Genomic DNA, 18,421 nt, shown 5'->3' with positions numbered 1-18,421 from the left:
AATTTCCATACATATAAGTTTTAAAATCACTTAGCAAATTACATTGAAAATATCCAAAAAAATAAAAATCAAACACTTCCCTTAGACTTACGCACGCCAATGTATATTAAATTGATGAAATGAATAATAATTAATCATTGGAGTGGATGAGTTGGTCGGCATGGCAAATATGAAATAAAATACACTAAATTCAAACCATCCTAAGAAATAAAAGAATTTATTTTCTTCAAGCTTATTGTAAATGAGTCGAGATAATTGGTTAAATATTTTATGTCTTCTAGAATTTCGATGGCAGGTTTTCTTGTTTTATTCCATTCTCACAATATGCTTTCATATCACATCCAGCGAGTCAACCACCGCACTTTCAAAATATATAAGCAAACGCATTTCCTCCGGTGGTCAACAGAGACTTCTTAGAGAGGGAGAATGGAGAAGAAGCTGTCGGAGGCAGCCTTGCAAGGAGATGCAACAGCGCTACAGCAAATCCTAACGCAAGATCCGCTGATACTGGACCGGATCATCGTCTCCTGCCTCTCCGAAACCCCCCTCCACATGGCCGCCGCGCTCGGCCACCTCCCATTCGTCAACCTACTTCTCTCCCGGACTCCGGCCTTGGCTGCCGAGCTCGACTCCCGGGGCTGCTCGCCGCTGCACCTCGCGGCGGCCAAGGGCCACGCCGATGTCGTCAGGGAGCTCCTCAGCGCGGCCGCCGATTCCGGATTTGTCCGGAACGCGGACGGGAGGAACCCCCTGCACGTGGCGGCGGCCAAGGGGAGGGCGGCGGTTCTGGCGGAGATGGTGCGAGTCAACCCTGAGTTGATTCAGGCTTTGACGGACCGCGACGAGACCGGTTTGCATCTGTGCGTCAAGTGGAATAGGACGGATGCGGTTAGGGTTTTGGGGGAGGAGATGAGCCGCAACGGAGACGTTTTGAATTGGAAGGATTGTGAGGGAAATACCGCTCTGCATATTGCAATCACTCACAAGCATCTTCAGGTCACTTCAATTTCTTCAATTTAGCCCTAGATTTTGTGCCTGATCATGTTCTATTTATGTGAATTAATTGGTGGTGATAAATGATAATCCTCTTCTTCCAACCAACTAAATGCACCAATTTTCAATCGTTTTCCAATATATGGATCTGATGAAGATATTTTGATGTGGAAATTGAACAGATCATCGAGTATTTGGTAACATTGAACGGATTGCAAGTGAATGCGTTGAATAAGAGTGGATTGACAGCTCTAGATGTATTGGAACAGAGTCCACGAGGCCTACGAGATATGGAGATTGAGCATCTACTCAGGAAGGCCGGGGCTTCAAATGCTAAGGATTTGCATTTGATCAGCAACGATTGGGCTCCGGCTACAATGAAGAGGACGAACACGAGAGCATTGCCTACGAAGAAGAAGTCCGCGGACTGGCTGGGGAGGAAGCGTAGCTCACTGATGGTGGTGGCTTCTCTGATTGCAACGGTGGCATTTCAGGCGGGGCTGACTCCTCCGGGTGGCGTCTGGCAGGATGACTACGTGATAGACGAGGATGGGAACGCTGTGGCCGACCCTCACTCAGTTGGACACGCGGTGATGGCGTATAAGCAGCCCAAGGAGTACGGAATCTTCATGATATGCAACACGGTGGCGTTCCTGTCGTCTCTGAGCATAATATTGGTACTGGTGAGCGGGCTGCCGTTGACAAAGAGGCGGTGGATGTGGGTGCAGATGGTGATCATGTGGATCGCCATCACCGCCCTGGAGGCCACGTATTTCATCACGCTCACGGGCATGTCGCCTGATGGGGTCGGTAGCATGCTAAGGGAGGTCACGGAGAAGTCGGTGCTGGCGTGGATGACGGTTATGGCCGTTGTGTTCATGGGGAATGTTGTGAGGCTGAATTTGTGGGTTCTTAGGAAGTATGGATGGATTAAAGAGAAGAAGAGACGGTCGGAAGGTGTTGATGATGATGATGATCAAGAAGATGTTTTTGATTAGTACAGTATTTTTTTAATCAGGAAATGCAACTGTGAAGTGCTTGATTTTGTTGAGTGATGTACCATTTTTAGCTTGTTTTGATCCTGCCGTTGTACATAGCATAGCATTTTTCTATGGTTCCACTCTTAATTTATTGTTTGTTTGTAATATAAAAAAGAAATATTCAACAGAAAATTGTTAAGTAAATAGTTAGCCATTTTGGTATTATATATAAAATCATAAAATAGTTAGCCATATATATTTGTAATAATCATTTTATTATTAATTTGATAAACTAATGGAATATATTCCCTCCGTCTACCATTTAAAGAATCTTTTTACCATTTTGGTTTGTCCAGATTTATAGAACCATTTACTTTGTAGATCCCACATCCCACTAACCTTTTACACTCATAATCTAATATAAAACTAATAATTTAAATGGGTCTCACATTCCACCCACTTTTTTCTTTTACTTTTCTTCCTAAAGTTAAACAATTTCTTAAAACCCATATTGAGTCAAAATGACTCTTTAAATGGTGAACCGAGGGAATAACAATAATCAAGGGTTCAACAAAATTAAAAAGGAACAGCGAATTTTTTAAAAAATGACAAAAAATGTGGAACCTAGCTTCAAAATTGAACATAAAGCATTTGAGAAAACAACATATGGCGGGAACTGCATAATCCCTTGGATCCTATATTCCTCCCTCTCCTGCTTCGCTTCAGCCGCCACCATACATCTTAATCGGCGAGGCGCCGGACGCACTACTCAATATAAATGTACGGAAACAGCGAATTTGACGGCAGCGCTGCCTTCTCCGGCGGCGGCTTCATGCCTTCTCAGGCTACCCAAACCGCCGATCCCTCCTTCTCTCCGGCCAAGGTGCGGATTCGCAAACGCATGATTTCATTCTTACCCGTATTCTTTTGTATTTTTGTTGCAACTTAATTATTCCATACTTGTTTCGTCTCTAAACCTTTTCTATAAACCCTAAGCTGCCAGTTTCGTAAGTGCAATTCGTAATTCATATGCATTTTCGTACGATCGGTAAGCTGCTGGGAACACGATCTATGTTTTTCTGTTTTCCGTTCTGGTTTGGACGATTTGTGTTCGATTTGATTTTTTGGGGATAATATTGTTGCATTTTGTTCTCGGGTTTATGCAGAATCGCGAGGCACAAGGTTTACTTCCATTGACGGTGAAGCAAATAAGAGAAGCTTTTCAAGCGAGTGATGATAAGGCCAATTTTTTGATTGATGGAGTATCAGTGAACAACGTAGGTTATGTTTTTCTATATATATTTGTTTTTGGACGAAGAAACATTGAGTAAAATTTGAGTTTTAACTAGGAGAAACACTGATTGGTAGTTATTTAAGTCTTCGTTCATTGATTTTATATTTTAACTATAATACATTTAGGTGAAATTGGTTGGATTGCTGCTTGAGAAAACTGAAAGGGTGACTGATGTTTCTTTCACACTTGATGATGGAACTGGCCGAATCGACTGTCATAGATGGTATGCCTTAGGGGTCCTTTATTATTTTATTATGCTGAAATGTCTACGTTTCATTGACTTGTTTGTGGTATATGGACATTTTAGGGTACAAGAAGCTGTTGATACAAAGGAAATGGAGCTATTATCGTAATCCCTTTTGCACTCAGATTCTTTTTTTATGGCTTATGGTTTTAATCCCTAGTTTTTCTAACTTGTCTTTCATTTACGACTCAATTTAGAAATGGCACATATGTTAAGGTTCATGGGCATTTGAAGGGCTTTCAAGGGAAAAAACAATTGATTGTTTACTCTGTGAGGTATGGGTTTTTTCAATTTGTCCTTGAGATTTTTCCTTTCATATCATGCCTCAGTCATCTAATTCATGCAGAAAACAAGCACTTCAGTCTTAGTTAAGGCATTATTATGTTATGATTACCTTGATATTCTACTTCACTCGACTTGCTAACAGTCTAAATAAAATATTGTTAGGAGTTATCTTTAGCTGGTTCTGCATGTTAATCGAGTTGCTATTCAAATTCTGCATTTGAGCCTTTTTTTGTTGTAGGGTTATTAGCACATAATATCACGTAACTATCAGAAATATGATTTTTTCCACAAACTTTGAAGTTGGTAAAAAATCATGAACTTTGCGGGGTGCCAGTTTCCAACAAAATCAATTTTTCCTCAAATTGGATCTGACATGGCACATCAAGATGTTGAGGTGGACTCGCCAGCTGTTGCACCAAAACAACGTCATTTATGAGTCATAAATTCGTTTGTTCTTCTTCTATCTTTGTTCTTCAATCTCTCTCTCTCGAGATGGGAAAAAGTGCAAGGCCTAGAGTTGAGGGAAGTTGGAGGCAAGCTTCAACAATCTGGCCTAGTTCTTCATCTTGATGGCAGTACGAGTATGCCTGAAAACAGTTTTCGCAGTATGCACAAAGTTATCCTAAGCCTAATCAACCTTCAACAATGGATTCTGTTCATCTACCGGTTTGTTTTTTAGCTAGTGAGAAGCAGGTGGGTTTGGTCAGAGATTAAGAGTAATAAGGATTACTAGGATTTTATTTGTGTGTGCGGCTTTTAATTTGTGTTTGATGGTGCCCTGTGTTTTGCTATTGATTTTTTTCTCTGCTGGAGGATTTGGATTTGTATGCTATGTTGGCCTAGCTATTGATTTTCTTGTGTTGGTTTTTTTGTTGCTTTTGGCACCATTATTTTGTTTGGGGGCTACTATTTTTTGATCTTCCAGAAACTTTATTACTCTCGTTCTGGCAATGAAGGCCGGCTGTGGTGGTGATTTTGGCATGGCATCTCCATGTCACCAAAATTATAGCATCTCATTTCCACATCATTTTTAACTAGCGGAACCTGACGTTGGTGGAAAACTGGCACCCCTTCCAAAGTTCATGGTTTTTTTGCTAATTTCAAAGTTCGTGTGGGAAAAAACCATATTTCAGATAGTTGCGTGATATCAGGCGCTAATCCTTTGTTGTATCTTTGTAGTTTTTCAATTCATTTGTGAAAAGTGCTGCTATTAATTATATGTGCTGCTACTATCAGGAGTGTCACGGACTATAATGAGATTCCAAACCACTTTGCTGAGTGCATGTATGTCCATTGCTACAACACTAGAACACGGGTATGATATCAACTGATGAGAAGTCCTCTTCTGTGATCTGGAATCAAATGAATAGCCCACTTCCTGTTTAATGTTTTGTTTTGTTTTTGTTTCCTTTTACTTCCTCTTCCCCCACTTTTCCCTCTGTAGAAGATGCAGGATGCTCCCCAAGTTACAGGTCAAATGCCAAATCCAGCTCTTAACACCCCTTCAAAGGGTTACCAACCTACCTCTTCAAATCATGTATGTGAAGGTTATATTCCGCAGTTAAATTCTGTAAATGGTTATGCTTCCTAGTCATATAACTGAGGGTACTTTTAATCGCAGTTTTCGGCACAACATGTGGATGCAATCAGGGGCATTGATAAACTTGTCTTGAACTATATGCAACAGCCATCATGCATGTAAGTTCTACAAAATATAATTTATATGCAAATGAGTTTTCTTTTATCTTCTATGTTCACGCAGAAAGGCTCTTTTACATGCTTGAGGGTCTCGAGATTTATAAAACCACGGAACCCTACCCCACATATGATACTTATGTGCCATAGCATTCTTACAATTAATAGAGGTGTTTCATATCATGATATACATTTTGAATGACATTTTTTCCTTTAACAGTGTATAGGCAGTGGAATGACACATAAGGTTCTTTTCAAGTAGCAACATATGACTATAGAGTCTGATAAAACAGTCTTCACTTTTAGTTGACTTTTTCAGTGCAATAGTTATTTGTTTTTCTTATTTCTTGCAAAACATCCCATTCTTATGCAAAAAAATGGAATGTAAGTATTCACCTATATATATACTCAGTTGGTCTTGTGCTGAGGAAATGCTTGTGAAGATGTGTACTTTTAGCAGAAGGTTATCAGGTTATGTCACTGGTGAGCAATAACTAATATAGATGTACACGCACTTCTATTAATAGTTGCTACCTTTCCCCTTCTAATTGTTGCAGTGGCAAAGAAAATGGAGTCCATCGTGTTGAACTTGCCAAACAACTAAATGTTCCTGAGCATAAGATCTTGTAAGTCTCCTTCCCTCCCCAACAAACTCTATTGATCAATGTACTCATTCTTTGATTTTCTGGTTTAATGGCAGAGAAGCTATTGCATCTTTGGAATCAGAAGGTCTAGTTTATTCAACGATTGACGAGTTCCACTACAAGTCCACTGCCAACGGTTGAAATTAAATATAGGAGTGGTGAACTTTGTAGTGCCATCCATTTCTACAGCTCTCAACCTTTAGGTATAAATGACTATGATTTAGTTTTCTTGTGGCAAAAAATGGACAACAGTTGTGTTGGGTGGCATTTGAATGACTATGAATTTCCATTGTATGTCTCAACGATAAGTTCTCGATAGCGTAGCGTTTGAAGATCGCATGTCTCAGCTTGGTAGTGCTTGGTTAACGAGTAGTACTTCAGTGCTCGGGAAAGATTTTTTTTAAAGCATGAACCAAACAAGGGCTGCTCCGTTCAATATTTAAAAGAATTAATGCTGCCATTTCTGTACAAAATCTAGCACAAGCTTCTATCTCCCATACCATCATTAATTCAACCTCATGGCTGTTGGGCTGTCCTGTCCCATACGATCGGATCCAAAGAAGATAAACGTATAATTTTGAGTATGGTGGGCCAAAGATAACTGCATTTTATAATTAGTGTAGTTCAACATATAGGTTAACTTAAATAAAAACTGAATCACTTCTCCAAGCACCAATTAATTTTAATAGGGTCATGGTTGGATTCAGTGAATTAGACTGTATCCATCCTTGGTAAAATTTTAATAATACTATCAGAGTGGAAATGTATGAATAGAGAGAACTTTTGAGGCTCCAATATATTGCGATTGGAGAATAGGCTGCAGCCTGCATGACATGAGTTGATATGCTAATTTAATTAATTGTTGATGTGTGACGTTGCTAGCTTACACTTATATCTTCTATTTTTAAAAATAAAATACACAAATTAACATGCAATAACATAAAAATGATAGTAGAAACTTGCATGCGTGCGGCCATCCAGTTAGTAATTAGTTATTACTGACCTTCTAGATCATCTACTATAATTTAATTTTCAAAGAATGTTGTAATTGGGTGTGCAAAAATAACTTTAAAAAGAAAAAAGAAATGAAGAATAGAAAATGAAATGAATAGTATTATTCCTATATGAAGTTAATACCACAAATAAGTTCCGCGATAAATTAACCACAATTAGCAGCTTAACAAGAACGAACAACATTCATCACAGAGATTACCAATTTTATACGTATTTCCTGCGTTTAATTAATCAGAATAAGAAAGAGAGGCATTGAAGGATCTCAAAACTCACGTCAGGATCTTGTTTTTAAATTTCCCAAGTTTATTGAAACGGAAGAAGCGGGTAATGGCGGACAATGAAGAAATCATGGAGGTGGACGGAGATCGAACAACGGTTAAACAACGGTTGAAAGATCGAACAAAGGTATCTTCTTTTTATACGTAATCATTGTATTGATAATGTTTTTTTCATGAGATTCGTTGTGTTCCATTGTTGGATGATTAGATTCGATTTGATTACGTGTAGAACACAAAATTTAGGATTGTGCTTCCATTTGCGTAGTCTAATTTTAGTTGGGACACCAATAATAAAACGCTTTTAAAAAGCACAAATTAGCGTCCTTAATTGCTTCAAAAAATGTCGTTAATGGTTTTTTGTTGTAGTGTAAGGAGATGCTATCGAAGCAAGCCGGAAAGATTGCTAAACAGGCTGAAGAGCATGAAAACTTCATCAATAAGGTGGGTCGGTGTTAAATGGTAGTAATCTTTAATTCTCATGCACTTGTGGTTCCCTGCATATTTAAATTTGTTGAGAAATGAAATGATTGGTATTTGAAGGTTTTGTTAGTGTTTGATTGGATATGTTAGGTGACGCACTTGCTTGGTGTTCTTTTCTTCGGAGGCTTCTGCTTCATCTTGGGTGCAAGTGAGTACAAACTGCTATGCAACTGTTGGCTGCATTTTTACACTTTTCTCATAGCTTTGGTTTACTTTGATCAGGGCCACAGGATGTTCGATATCTCTACTGTTTATTCTATGTCATTTTTGTCCCACTTCGATGGATTTATTACCGATACAAGAAGTTGCACTATTATCTTCTTGTAAGTTCTTACTCATCTTTGCAGTTGATTTATCAATTTGGGTGCCTCTCGCCTTTCGAGTTGGTAGTTGAAACACCTATATCGCTCGCTTTAACTTTTTGAATCGAACCTTAGTTGCTTGGTACCTGGAAAGTATACACATTGAGTCAGTCCGTTTAGCTTCTTTCGTGGTAGAAAAGGATGGAACTACTGACTCTCACTTAAGTTCCTATTGGGTGCAGGACTTTTGCTATTATGCCAACACAATATTCTTGGTCATGCTTCTGTTTTATCCCACAAATGAGAAACTTTTCTTGGTGTGCTTCTCATTTGCAGAGGTGAGCACTTGGCTTATGTTAATCCTGTCCTATGCAAATGCCCTTGATTTGCTTCGTACGGGCTTTTCTGATATTAATTAATGGATGCAGGGGCCGTTGGCATGGGCACTAATCGTTTGGCGTTGTAGCTTAGTTTTCAATTCCATGGACAAGATAGTAAGCGTCTTTATACATATCTTGCCTGGTAAGAAGCTGTTTTCCTTTGCAGAGATAATTGTTATAAACGTTAGAGATGGTAAAAAGTGAAAAAGGAAAACATTAACTTTAAATGGCAATGGCTTTGGCAGAATGAAATTGTTGAAAGCTATTTTAAGTTTTGGCATAACACAACACCTGTAGGTGGTCATTTCATGCTTCTGTTTTATACTAGATATAACAGTTTTGATAAACAAATAGAAATATAAAGACTGTGTAACAGTGGACTTGAACACGAGACCTTTAGCCTCATGCATCAACCACTTTACCACTAGGCCAACACACGCGCACTTGGTACAAGGGTATTTTAATTGATGGATTGCTAGTATGTGATTATTTTAATTCTGGCATAAATGCAAGGTGAGTGCATCATTTTGTTGCAAGTAGTGGTAAAGAAATTGGTATTCATCAGTTTCACAGCCACCATGTTTAGCTGATGCAGCAGATATGGTTTCCAGGACTGGTTCTGTTCACGATTCGATGGTGGGACCCAGCATTCTTCGAGGCGATGCATCAGAATGGGAATTCTCATACAGGATCATGGCTGTATGCAGAGACGAAATCGTATCTGTGGACATGGCTTTTCTTTGTTCCTTTAGTAGCCTATGTCGTCTGGCAGCTTCTTTATTTTCTCATCGTAAATGTACTACGCGAACAGAGACTGCTGCGTGATCCCGAAGTCATGACCTCCTACAGGTTTCACTATCACATTCTTTCTTATTCACATAGGGAGGCTTGATGAGAGGGATTGTAAAAATCATAGAAGCTGCAACAATATTAGTATTTATTTTCGTGTGATAGGGAACTGTCGAAAAAAGCACAGAAAGCAAACAACATGTGGTGGCGCTTGAGCGGATTGCTGGGAGATCAGAACCGGATGTTTATGTACATTCTGCTCCAGGCAGTGTTCACTGTGGCCACAACGGCGCTTACTGTCCCGATATTCCTATCGTATGAATTACACTTGACGTTCCAACTGCTCAAGGCATCAGCAACTGTATGGAATGGGGGTAACTTTCTTATAGAAGTGATGCCGAGGCAGGTGATTCTCAAGCAGAAAAAGATGTCAGAAATGTGCCCTTTGGTGGTCGAAACTTCACTCAAATTGGGTGAGGTTACACAATCTCAGTAGCACTGTACAATTTTAAGTGTTGCTAAAATTACTCTCTCATCTTTCATTTCTATCTTCTTTTTTTACTTTCTCACTTTTTTTTTTTTTTTTGGTTTAATCTGTAGCTTAGGCACTCTCTTTTCTAGTTTGTTGTAGAATTACTGAATTTTTTTTCTACTTGTTGGAATACACAATTTGTTTTTGTTTTTTTTCAGTATTTCACGTTGGATTGTCATGTATTGATATATAAATTTCAGGCTAAGTCGATTTGTCTGGAAACATCAAGGCAAACACATACACAGTCCCTCATACTTTGGTTATGAATACGTTCTTCTTGTAGTATGATATTTTATTTTAGGGATATTGGCCTCAATATCATGGAATTTTTAAAAAGTTGGGTTTTTCCCACGTACTTTCAACTTTGAGAAATAATTTATGAACTTTACCCGAGTTTGTTATTTCTAACCAACAAAAAAATCATGGCAAATAATATCATGATAAAGATTTTTTTTCATAATTTCTCGACAACAACTTCGAGAGCTTCAAGTTCTTCATTCTTAGAGGATATTTTTGGTTGAAGCACACCAAAATTTTTCTTTAATCCATTAACATAGTCGGAATTTTTTTGCTGGTGGAAAAATAAAAACTTTGGTAAAGTTCATGATATTATTTGCTAAGTTGAAAGTTCGCTATGAAAAATTCAATTTTTTGAAAGTTTCATGTTACTAGGAGCTAATATCCCTTTATTTTATTAGATTCTTCTAATTCGGTTATCATTAATACGTTGTATGACAGTTTTTTATAACTAATCCACTTAGAATTTTGGTCGAATTGTAACAATTAGGTGGTAAGCTAATACCTGGGCTTTAGTTTAGTCGTAAATATCCTACTTATCAACTTAAATGAAAATCCAGACTCCACTCCATGATAAGTAAATACTAACATGAAAATAAATAAATAAATTAAGTTCGAGTTCGAATTGGTAGACAAGCTTGAAAGCATATAAACGAGTCAATTTTTGGAGTAATAAATTACGAATACTCTAGGATTTGGTTTAGAATGTGTACGAGTGCTGAGGTATTATGCATGCTGATGAATTCAACTGGTTATGAGAAGATCTAGACCTAGTCTTTATTGTTGGGAACTTCTAAACCTTATCGAAACCTTAACTCACTTATTATTGACTAGTATAGGAGAGTAAGAATCAATCCATGAAGATGGATGAAACGTGACTTGTGAAGACATTCTAGAAGAGTTGGCGGCTGTCACGCATATGAGTTAAGACTTAACTTCTAATTAAATTAAAAGAAAATAATGTATTTCGTGTATCAAATTAAGTGTTATTATGAAGGAATTAAGCAGCCATGAGGTCCTCCAAGGCTTTCAATAGGGTATCCTTAAAGCGGGCTAAATCAAGATTAACATTTTGTTTAGTCAATAGGAGCATGATATCTTGTCACGATATTTGAGAGGCTTTGTGCATAATAGACTGTCTTTTCCAGCGGATTCATCGCAAAGCATATCCTCCCCCGATGATCCAACCCCCAAGGTATAATTTGGATCACAACTAACAACAAAAAATGATCGGACCCATTAATGTAAATCAATATATTTATCGATTAATAGATCAGCTGATATCTATTTTAAATTAATATTTATTGAAATTGTCACTTATCAATTTAAGATAGTTGTCAACAAAACAAGACCCTACCCCTACCGGCATTTTCAGGTAGAAAAAGCATGTTTGTGAGAGCAGATCCATGAACTGCGGCCATGACGTCGAATGTATTGACGATTTTGGCGGAGGGCTCAAGATGATCTCCCAAATCATGTATGGCAGGGTCGAAGCCCAGCTTCCGTGCTAGCTCGAGCTCATTCGCCAACTTACGATTTTTTGTTCTGGAAACATTGAGCATCCGGGGCCGAATATGATCGCCCACTGAGTCCCTCTTCAAGGAGTAGGTGTTGGGTAGAAGCCTCGTGAGGTTTCGAGTCGAAAGCCTCGAAAACGGGGAGGGATCGATGGATAGGTCGGATGGGTGAGCTATGAGCTCCGCAATCAAATTTGTGAAGCAAAGAGTTCGCTTCTTCTCTCTATCGATGTCGACCACCTCGTATTTGGAAAGCGTTTCTAGGGTTTTTCTTTGCACGGAGGTGACCACCTCGTATTTGGAAATTCGTACGCATCGGATCTTGAGTTAGAGTAGTTTAGCACAGTGCCCTCGCCTCCATATACTGCCATGCCCCATCATTTTATTGTTATAACTGAAAACTATGTCAGCAATCTACATTATAGATGTCAATACGTAGGTTGTTTGACATAGTTGTCAATTATCAATTTTAAGATAGTTATCAACTGATCATATCCCTACTACACCATACTACTTCCATACATATATTAGTTGACTTGGAAACTGCGGTAAAGTCGAGTGCCATTGTTATCATACATATGATTGCTGTAAACGTCAATGTTTGCTGCCACCAGTTGCTCCTTGCATCTATCTTTTCAAACCCCATCATTACCTTATTGCTGGGATATATTTTTGTTGATTGATGTACAAAGTATCAAAATAGATTGAATTTTTTAAGAGTTAAGACAGATGACAAATATTGAACTCATAAAACAACTCAGTGTATATTATTCTACAACATATAAGTAATTACATGTATGTAATCAAGCAAAAGGCCGAGTTCCAAAGATTTGTTATGGAAAACTAAGAGATTATATCAGCGATTAACATAATAATACCTAAAATATGGTAATTTTGGTTTAAATGAATTTGATACTAGTTTTACTGTCCCAAGCTAGGAAATTGATTTAATAGTCAAAACATATAAGAGAAATAATACTAAAAAGGTAATTTTGTTGAAGTTAGAATCAGATGTTGATAACATTACCATTTTATATGATTATAGCGTAGCCGTTTTTTTATTATTTATTGATATTTACTTTGATATATATTTGACACGTTTTATTTTCATTAGCTAGAATGCTTGTTCTTTCACCATTTTTTTATTACATAATAAGTGATTATTTAATTATCTTTAATTTGATATGCGTTATGAAAAAATAATTTAAATTGAGATAGTTATGTAAATTTAAAATTTTAAGATATTTTTTAAAAATTAGTTATAACTAATTCAAACCATACTCGCTATTAACCAAATAATTTAATAAATCTGAGCAATCAGCCCATGTAATTTGTGGGCTAAACATTTGAATATAACTCGGCCCACTTGAAAGATGAAAGGGAAGCCCAAAAGTAAAAGACCCCAAATCCTGAATCTGTTAGCTTCGTTGCCGCCTCCTCACTCTCTTCGCCGGTGAGTTTCTCAAGTGTTAACACTATTCCTTCCAATTTATGGCGTTTCCCAAGTTTTATTCCATCAGGTTTGTTGTATAGAATTGATTTCAGGCCAACTAGATCACTGGAATATGGATTGATTGGATTAATACATCCTTGTCAAATGTGGTAGAGTTCAATCATGTTAAAAAATGAATTTGCAATTTTCAAATAACTTTTAGCTTGACTGTGATTACTGCCATCACTTTGCTATATCAAGAATTTAAGTTTAGAAACTAGAATTTGAGTTTGCTTACTGACTGTGATTAGTGCCTATTGTAGTTAAGGTTATAAATACTTATAATTTCTCAAATTTGTGGTTGAACAATAGATTTTTATGTGTTTGCTGTAGGTTTTATATCTTGAGGCCAAGGTTTATTTTGCTAGTAACCTTGTAGATTCAGCTTCTTCTTCAGTGTTGTAAAGATGGTGGAGACACTATTTGAAGATATATTTTGAATTGATGCGATAGATCCAGATGGAAAAAAGTTTGATAGGGGTATGATTTTTTAAGCCCATCCATTTTACTGCTCTTATTCTAGTTATTGTGTTGTGTATTCCTTTTTAATGTTTAAACTGGCATTATTGGCCAATGGATTTAAAGCATTGTATGTAGAGTTGGTTTATTGATTAGATGTTGCTTGGGTTTTCATCATGCCATTGTTTTCATTCTTGGCCTTGGACATGTTATGACTCTTACATCTTGGTGGTTTTTTCGTTTAGTCTCTCGTATTTCTGCTAGGAGTGAGCAGTTTGACATGCTGATACATCTTGATGTCAACATTGAGATTTATCCGATGCATGCTGGGGAGAAGTTCATGCTGGTATTAGCGTCCACTTTGAACTTGGACGGAACTCCCGATTCTGGTTATTACACTCCGGTATTAAATCATGATCTGAACTGCTTTGGTTTTAATGAGTAGTTGCAATTTTCGACGAGGTAGATTTTTTCTAATACTAGTTGATTGGCCGTAGGTAAACCTAAAATCAACTAGTTTAGTAAATGAATGTTTTGAGACTCCCTCCCTGATGCATTTATGTATGCTCCTAGCTTGATCTCATGGTATCATTAATGGCTATTTAAGCTGAACACCAGGAAAAACTTATGCGACATTTTGGCTTTAATGTTCTGTTATTGTTAATCTAGTTTGAAATAGTTAGAAATGATGATTCATCCAGTGCTCCAAATCTTTGTGGTATCGAGTGCTTGTCAGCTCTTATTTGCTTTCTCATTTCAGGGTAACAAGAAGTCGCTTGCTGACAAATTCGACTTTGTCATGCAAGGTAAACTGTACAGAATCTCTGAGGAATCTAGCGAGAAGCAAGTCAAAGCGTATGTTTCCTTGCCTTTGTCTTGCATTCATCTAAAATATTTCTCCTCATCTCATTTCCTTAACACAGTAGTTAGTCTATGATAATATGTGTTCACACTTCACCTCAACTAAGCTGGGTGTGCTATGAATATTGGACTTGTGTTGAAGAGTCGCCTGTTGTTTTATTTTTAAGTGATATTGTCTCGATCCCTCTGGCTATCATGTTTGTTTCAATTTGGCTCCAGGGATATATACGTCTCATTCGGTGGACTCTTAATGATGCTCAAGGGGGATCCTTCCATTGCTGCTAGATTTGAACTTGACCAGAGGCTGTTTATTCTAATTAGGAAGGTTTGAGTAGAGATGTTACTGGGCAAAGAAATGCCTCAGCTTTCGTACTATGCTATTGGCTAAATTGTTCCCTGCATTTGAATGGCTGATGCCTGATAATATACTAGCACAACTGAGAATTTCGTATGTATGAATAAATGCTAGTTTGTATTAGTATATATGTGCTTGTAGCCCAAACAAGCAAATTATGAAAATCTGATTTTGTGTTTGACTGTAAAGGCTAAAGAGAGAGAGCGAGGGTTGATTTTCCCTTTATTTTTTCTCTCTAAAAGTTGATATATTCACAATGTATACTATTAACCCCAATTAAAATTAATAGTTTAGTATGTACTCAGCATCAAAATTATGATGTAATAATTTTTATTTAGAGTTTTATTAGATGCTAAATAAAGTTAATACTACCATTTGTACTACCCATATTATTGAAGAGGTAAAAGTATAAACACATGCACAATATTTATTAACGGATTTTTTGAGGTTTTTATGGGACAATTAAACACAATTAAAATTTCATCGTCATTTAAATTTTGAATGTTGTGTTCCAGAATTCAACTTTGGTGATTTCAGGGACAATTATATCTGTAAAATACATCTCTGTTTGTTTTTTTATTTATCAAACGAAGATTATCTACCACATGTCAATATATTTGAACTACTACTACTAAATTATTAAGTACTACTACTTGTTACCACTACAGTCTTCAGAGGAGGATTTCGATAACCAAGAATGTTATTGTCAACAGAAAGCTTCAAAACCTAACGTGATATCGGCTTTCCTATTTTTTATTGTATAAAAAATTACTCTCTCCGTCCCTGAAAATTTGTTCCATTTTTCTATTTCCGCTCATCCCAAAAAATTTGTCTCATTTAACTTTTTATCATTTTTTGTAGTAGACAACATATTTCACTAACTCATTCATACTCAGCATTTTATTATAAAATTAGTACTCCCTCCGTTTCACCATAGTTGAGGCGAAACTTTTCGGCACGGAGTTTAAGAAAGCGATGTTGAGCGTGTTGAATAAATAGATAAAATAAGTAAGAGCATCCCCAGTGGGCGGATGTCCCACTAGGACATCCACTAGGACTTCCCAAAAACACCTCCTGTCACGTCACTAGGGACTTCCCATCCCACTGCCACGTTACTAGGACATCCCCTTCACAATCCGTCCTTCCCATCGCCCTTCCCACTAGGACTTCCCGCAATAAAAAAAATCACAAATTCACAAATAAAGCAATTTACGTTTACGGAAATAAAATTTCAACACGAATACGAACGGGAAAAATTAACAACTTCATTTAAAAAAAACATACATGATTTGAAAAAAAATTACATAGTAATAAAACAAAAAAAGTACTAACATCAACGTCAACCCTTCCGCGTCCAAACTTCTTCGATAATATCGTTCTGAAGTCGAACATGGGCATCTGTTTGCCGCATGTCGGCAAATGCACGCATCCGCTCGACCTCTCCATGAGGTACCCCCATATTCACATTCGCGGTGGCCACGCCGTGACTTGGACCTGCACCCGTATCATCTTCATTGGTCCACTGAGTCAATTCCGCAGCTTCATTTTCGGCAATCATGTTGTGCATTATGATACGTGCGTACATGACATCGCCGATGTTGGGAATATACCACTGCCGTGCAGGACCCTTGACTACCGCCCATCGACTCTGGAGCACACCAAATGCCCGCTCCACATCCTTGCGCGCTGCTTCCTGACGGCTCGCAAAGTATGACTTCTTTTGTCCGAGCGGATGCTTGATTGTCTTCACAAAGACGGGCCAGTTTGGGTATATCTCATCCGCCAAATAGTATCCCATATTGTGCTGGTTGCCGTTGGCGACGAAACTGATGGCGGGACCAACGCCATTGCACTGAGCATTGAACAGGGGCGACGACTGGAGAACGTTGATGTCGTTGTTCGACCCGGCGACTCTAAAATAAGCATGCCATATCCACAGCCGGTAGTCAGCTACAGCTTCAAGGATCATCGTGGGATGCTTGGCTTTGAAGCCAGTAGTGTGCATCCCCTTCCAGGCGGCGGGGTAGTTCTTCCACTCCCAATGCATACAATCTATGCTGCCCAACATCCCAGGGAACCCGTGCACCGACCCATGCATATCTATCAGACTCTGGCAGTCTTCGGGGCTCGGACTCCGAAGATACCGCTCACCGAATATCGCTCTCACGCCCGCGCAAAAATTCTGCAGACACTCGACGGCTGTCGACTCGCCAATGTGGAGGTACTCGTCGAACATGTCGGCCGCGCCTCCGTACGCCAGTTGTCTGATTGCGACAGTGCACTTCTGTAAGGGCGTGAGTCCGGGTTTGCCAGCTGCATCCTCTCTGATCCTAAAATACAGGTATCTTCTCTCTAAAGCACTCACGATATGCATAAACAGCGGACGATGCATCCTAAAACGTCGCCGGAATAAGGCATCCCCAAAACGCGGCTGCGGAGCGAAGTAGTCCTGATACAACCGAATATGTGCAGCAATGTGGTCACGGGGTATTATAGTTCGACGACGGATCGGCCGATGTACCGCCGCCTGCTGCCGCCGCTGCTCCCTCTGGTGTAGCAGCCTATCTATCGCACCTTCCACAACGACCTCCAATTCATCCTCGCTATCACTGTCACTAGCCATTGTAGATATACTTGAAAATAGAGATGTAGAGAGAGAAACTTGTTAACACAAGTGGTGCGAATGAAATGAAGTTCAACGAGCCGTATATATAGAGTTTTAAAAAAAATTAATATACCGGACGTCCGACCCACGCCACAATGGCGGACGTCCGCCCGCCCGTCGCCGCAACGTCCGAGGACATCCGACGTCCTTACGGGACGTCCGTGTCCGAGTTGAAACGCCACAATGGCGGACGTCCCGGTCGCCCGTCGCGGATGTCCGACCGGACGTCCGCCATTGGAGATGCTCTAAGAGAGAGAAAAAGGTGGAGAGAATAAAGTAGAAAGTGAATAAAATAGAGAGAAAAAAGTAAGAGAGAGTAAAGAAAGAAAGATAAAATAATTACTATATATGGAAATGACTCAATTATGAAGAAACTTTCCGAAATGGAAAAATGACCCAACTATGAAGAAACGGAGGGAGTATTATATAAAAGTAGGATCTAAATTCATTAACTTGTTCAGTTCACTTTTTATTACATTTCTTAAAACTCGTGCTGAGTCAAAGTGGGATAATATTTAGGGAACGGGGGAGTAATAAAAACTACACTAATTAGGTGGTAAGATATTTGTATTACTATTAGGAGTACAATATTCAGACAACTCGAAAAACCAACGTAAAATAGATTCATACTCCATGAACCTAGACGTATAGCCGACTAAGCTATAGTAATGTGCATGTGATGTTACATATGGAGAGTGTATAAAGGCACGTGTTGACCATTAAGTAATGTGCATGTGATGTTACATATGGAGTAATTTTATTCATCATGTTACGATTTTTTGCTCATCAGTGCGCTGCTTTAACGACTAATTCCATGTGTTTACCTATTTTTAAAAGAAAGATGTATTGAGATTTAGGATAGAGC

At 38.5% G+C, this 18,421-nt stretch overlaps 4 protein-coding genes across 6 annotated transcripts; all 4 read left to right on the top strand.

Annotated features, from left to right (window-relative positions):
* Window positions 1-298: 298 nt before the first annotated feature.
* LOC121806416 (ankyrin repeat-containing protein ITN1-like) lies at window positions 299-2,165 on the top strand. The gene is made up of 2 exons (XM_042206440.1): window positions 299-996; window positions 1,176-2,165. Exons 1-2 carry the CDS (start codon window positions 427-429, stop codon window positions 1,989-1,991), a joined length of 1,386 nt encoding a protein of 461 aa, XP_042062374.1. The 5' UTR covers window positions 299-426; the 3' UTR covers window positions 1,992-2,165.
* Window positions 2,166-2,595: 430 nt separating this feature from the next.
* Window positions 2,596-6,591, top strand: LOC121809895 (replication protein A 32 kDa subunit A-like). Of its 2 annotated transcripts, none has more exons than XM_042210740.1 (10): window positions 2,596-2,856; window positions 3,140-3,250; window positions 3,393-3,490; window positions 3,575-3,616; window positions 3,709-3,786; window positions 5,033-5,111; window positions 5,244-5,333; window positions 5,418-5,494; window positions 6,049-6,117; window positions 6,192-6,591. In XM_042210740.1, the coding sequence occupies exons 1-10, from the start codon at window positions 2,752-2,754 to the stop codon at window positions 6,274-6,276; spliced, it is 834 nt and encodes a 277-aa protein (XP_042066674.1). In that variant the 5' UTR covers window positions 2,596-2,751; the 3' UTR covers window positions 6,277-6,591. The 2 variants fall into 2 exon arrangements, with proteins under 2 accessions (XP_042066674.1, XP_042066673.1); XM_042210739.1 differs by having other exon boundaries at window positions 2,600-2,856; window positions 5,241-5,333.
* A 752-nt stretch (window positions 6,592-7,343) lies between these two features.
* Window positions 7,344-10,115, top strand: LOC121807330 (glycerophosphocholine acyltransferase 1-like). The gene is made up of 8 exons (XM_042207552.1): window positions 7,344-7,554; window positions 7,794-7,868; window positions 7,998-8,055; window positions 8,130-8,230; window positions 8,452-8,547; window positions 8,638-8,731; window positions 9,201-9,438; window positions 9,544-10,115. The coding sequence occupies exons 1-8, from the start codon at window positions 7,477-7,479 to the stop codon at window positions 9,872-9,874; spliced, it is 1,071 nt and encodes a 356-aa protein (XP_042063486.1). The 5' UTR covers window positions 7,344-7,476; the 3' UTR covers window positions 9,875-10,115.
* A 3,001-nt stretch (window positions 10,116-13,116) lies between these two features.
* On the top strand, window positions 13,117-15,187 carry LOC121806548 (DNA-directed RNA polymerases II and V subunit 8A-like). Of its 2 annotated transcripts, none has more exons than XM_042206631.1 (5): window positions 13,117-13,177; window positions 13,550-13,696; window positions 13,921-14,078; window positions 14,436-14,530; window positions 14,756-15,187. In XM_042206631.1, the coding sequence occupies exons 3-5, from the start codon at window positions 13,956-13,958 to the stop codon at window positions 14,865-14,867; spliced, it is 330 nt and encodes a 109-aa protein (XP_042062565.1). In that variant the 5' UTR covers window positions 13,117-13,177; window positions 13,550-13,696; window positions 13,921-13,955; the 3' UTR covers window positions 14,868-15,187. The 2 variants fall into 2 exon arrangements, with proteins under 2 accessions (XP_042062565.1, XP_042062566.1); XM_042206632.1 differs by having other exon boundaries at window positions 13,147-13,244.
* Window positions 15,188-18,421: the final 3,234 nt, after the last annotated feature.

Source organism: Salvia splendens, chromosome 6 (genome assembly GCF_004379255.2).
Source record: "Salvia splendens isolate huo1 chromosome 6, SspV2, whole genome shotgun sequence".
Lineage (NCBI taxonomy): Eukaryota > Viridiplantae > Streptophyta > Magnoliopsida > Lamiales > Lamiaceae > Salvia > Salvia splendens.
This window is presented reverse-complemented; position numbering and strand designations above follow the sequence as displayed.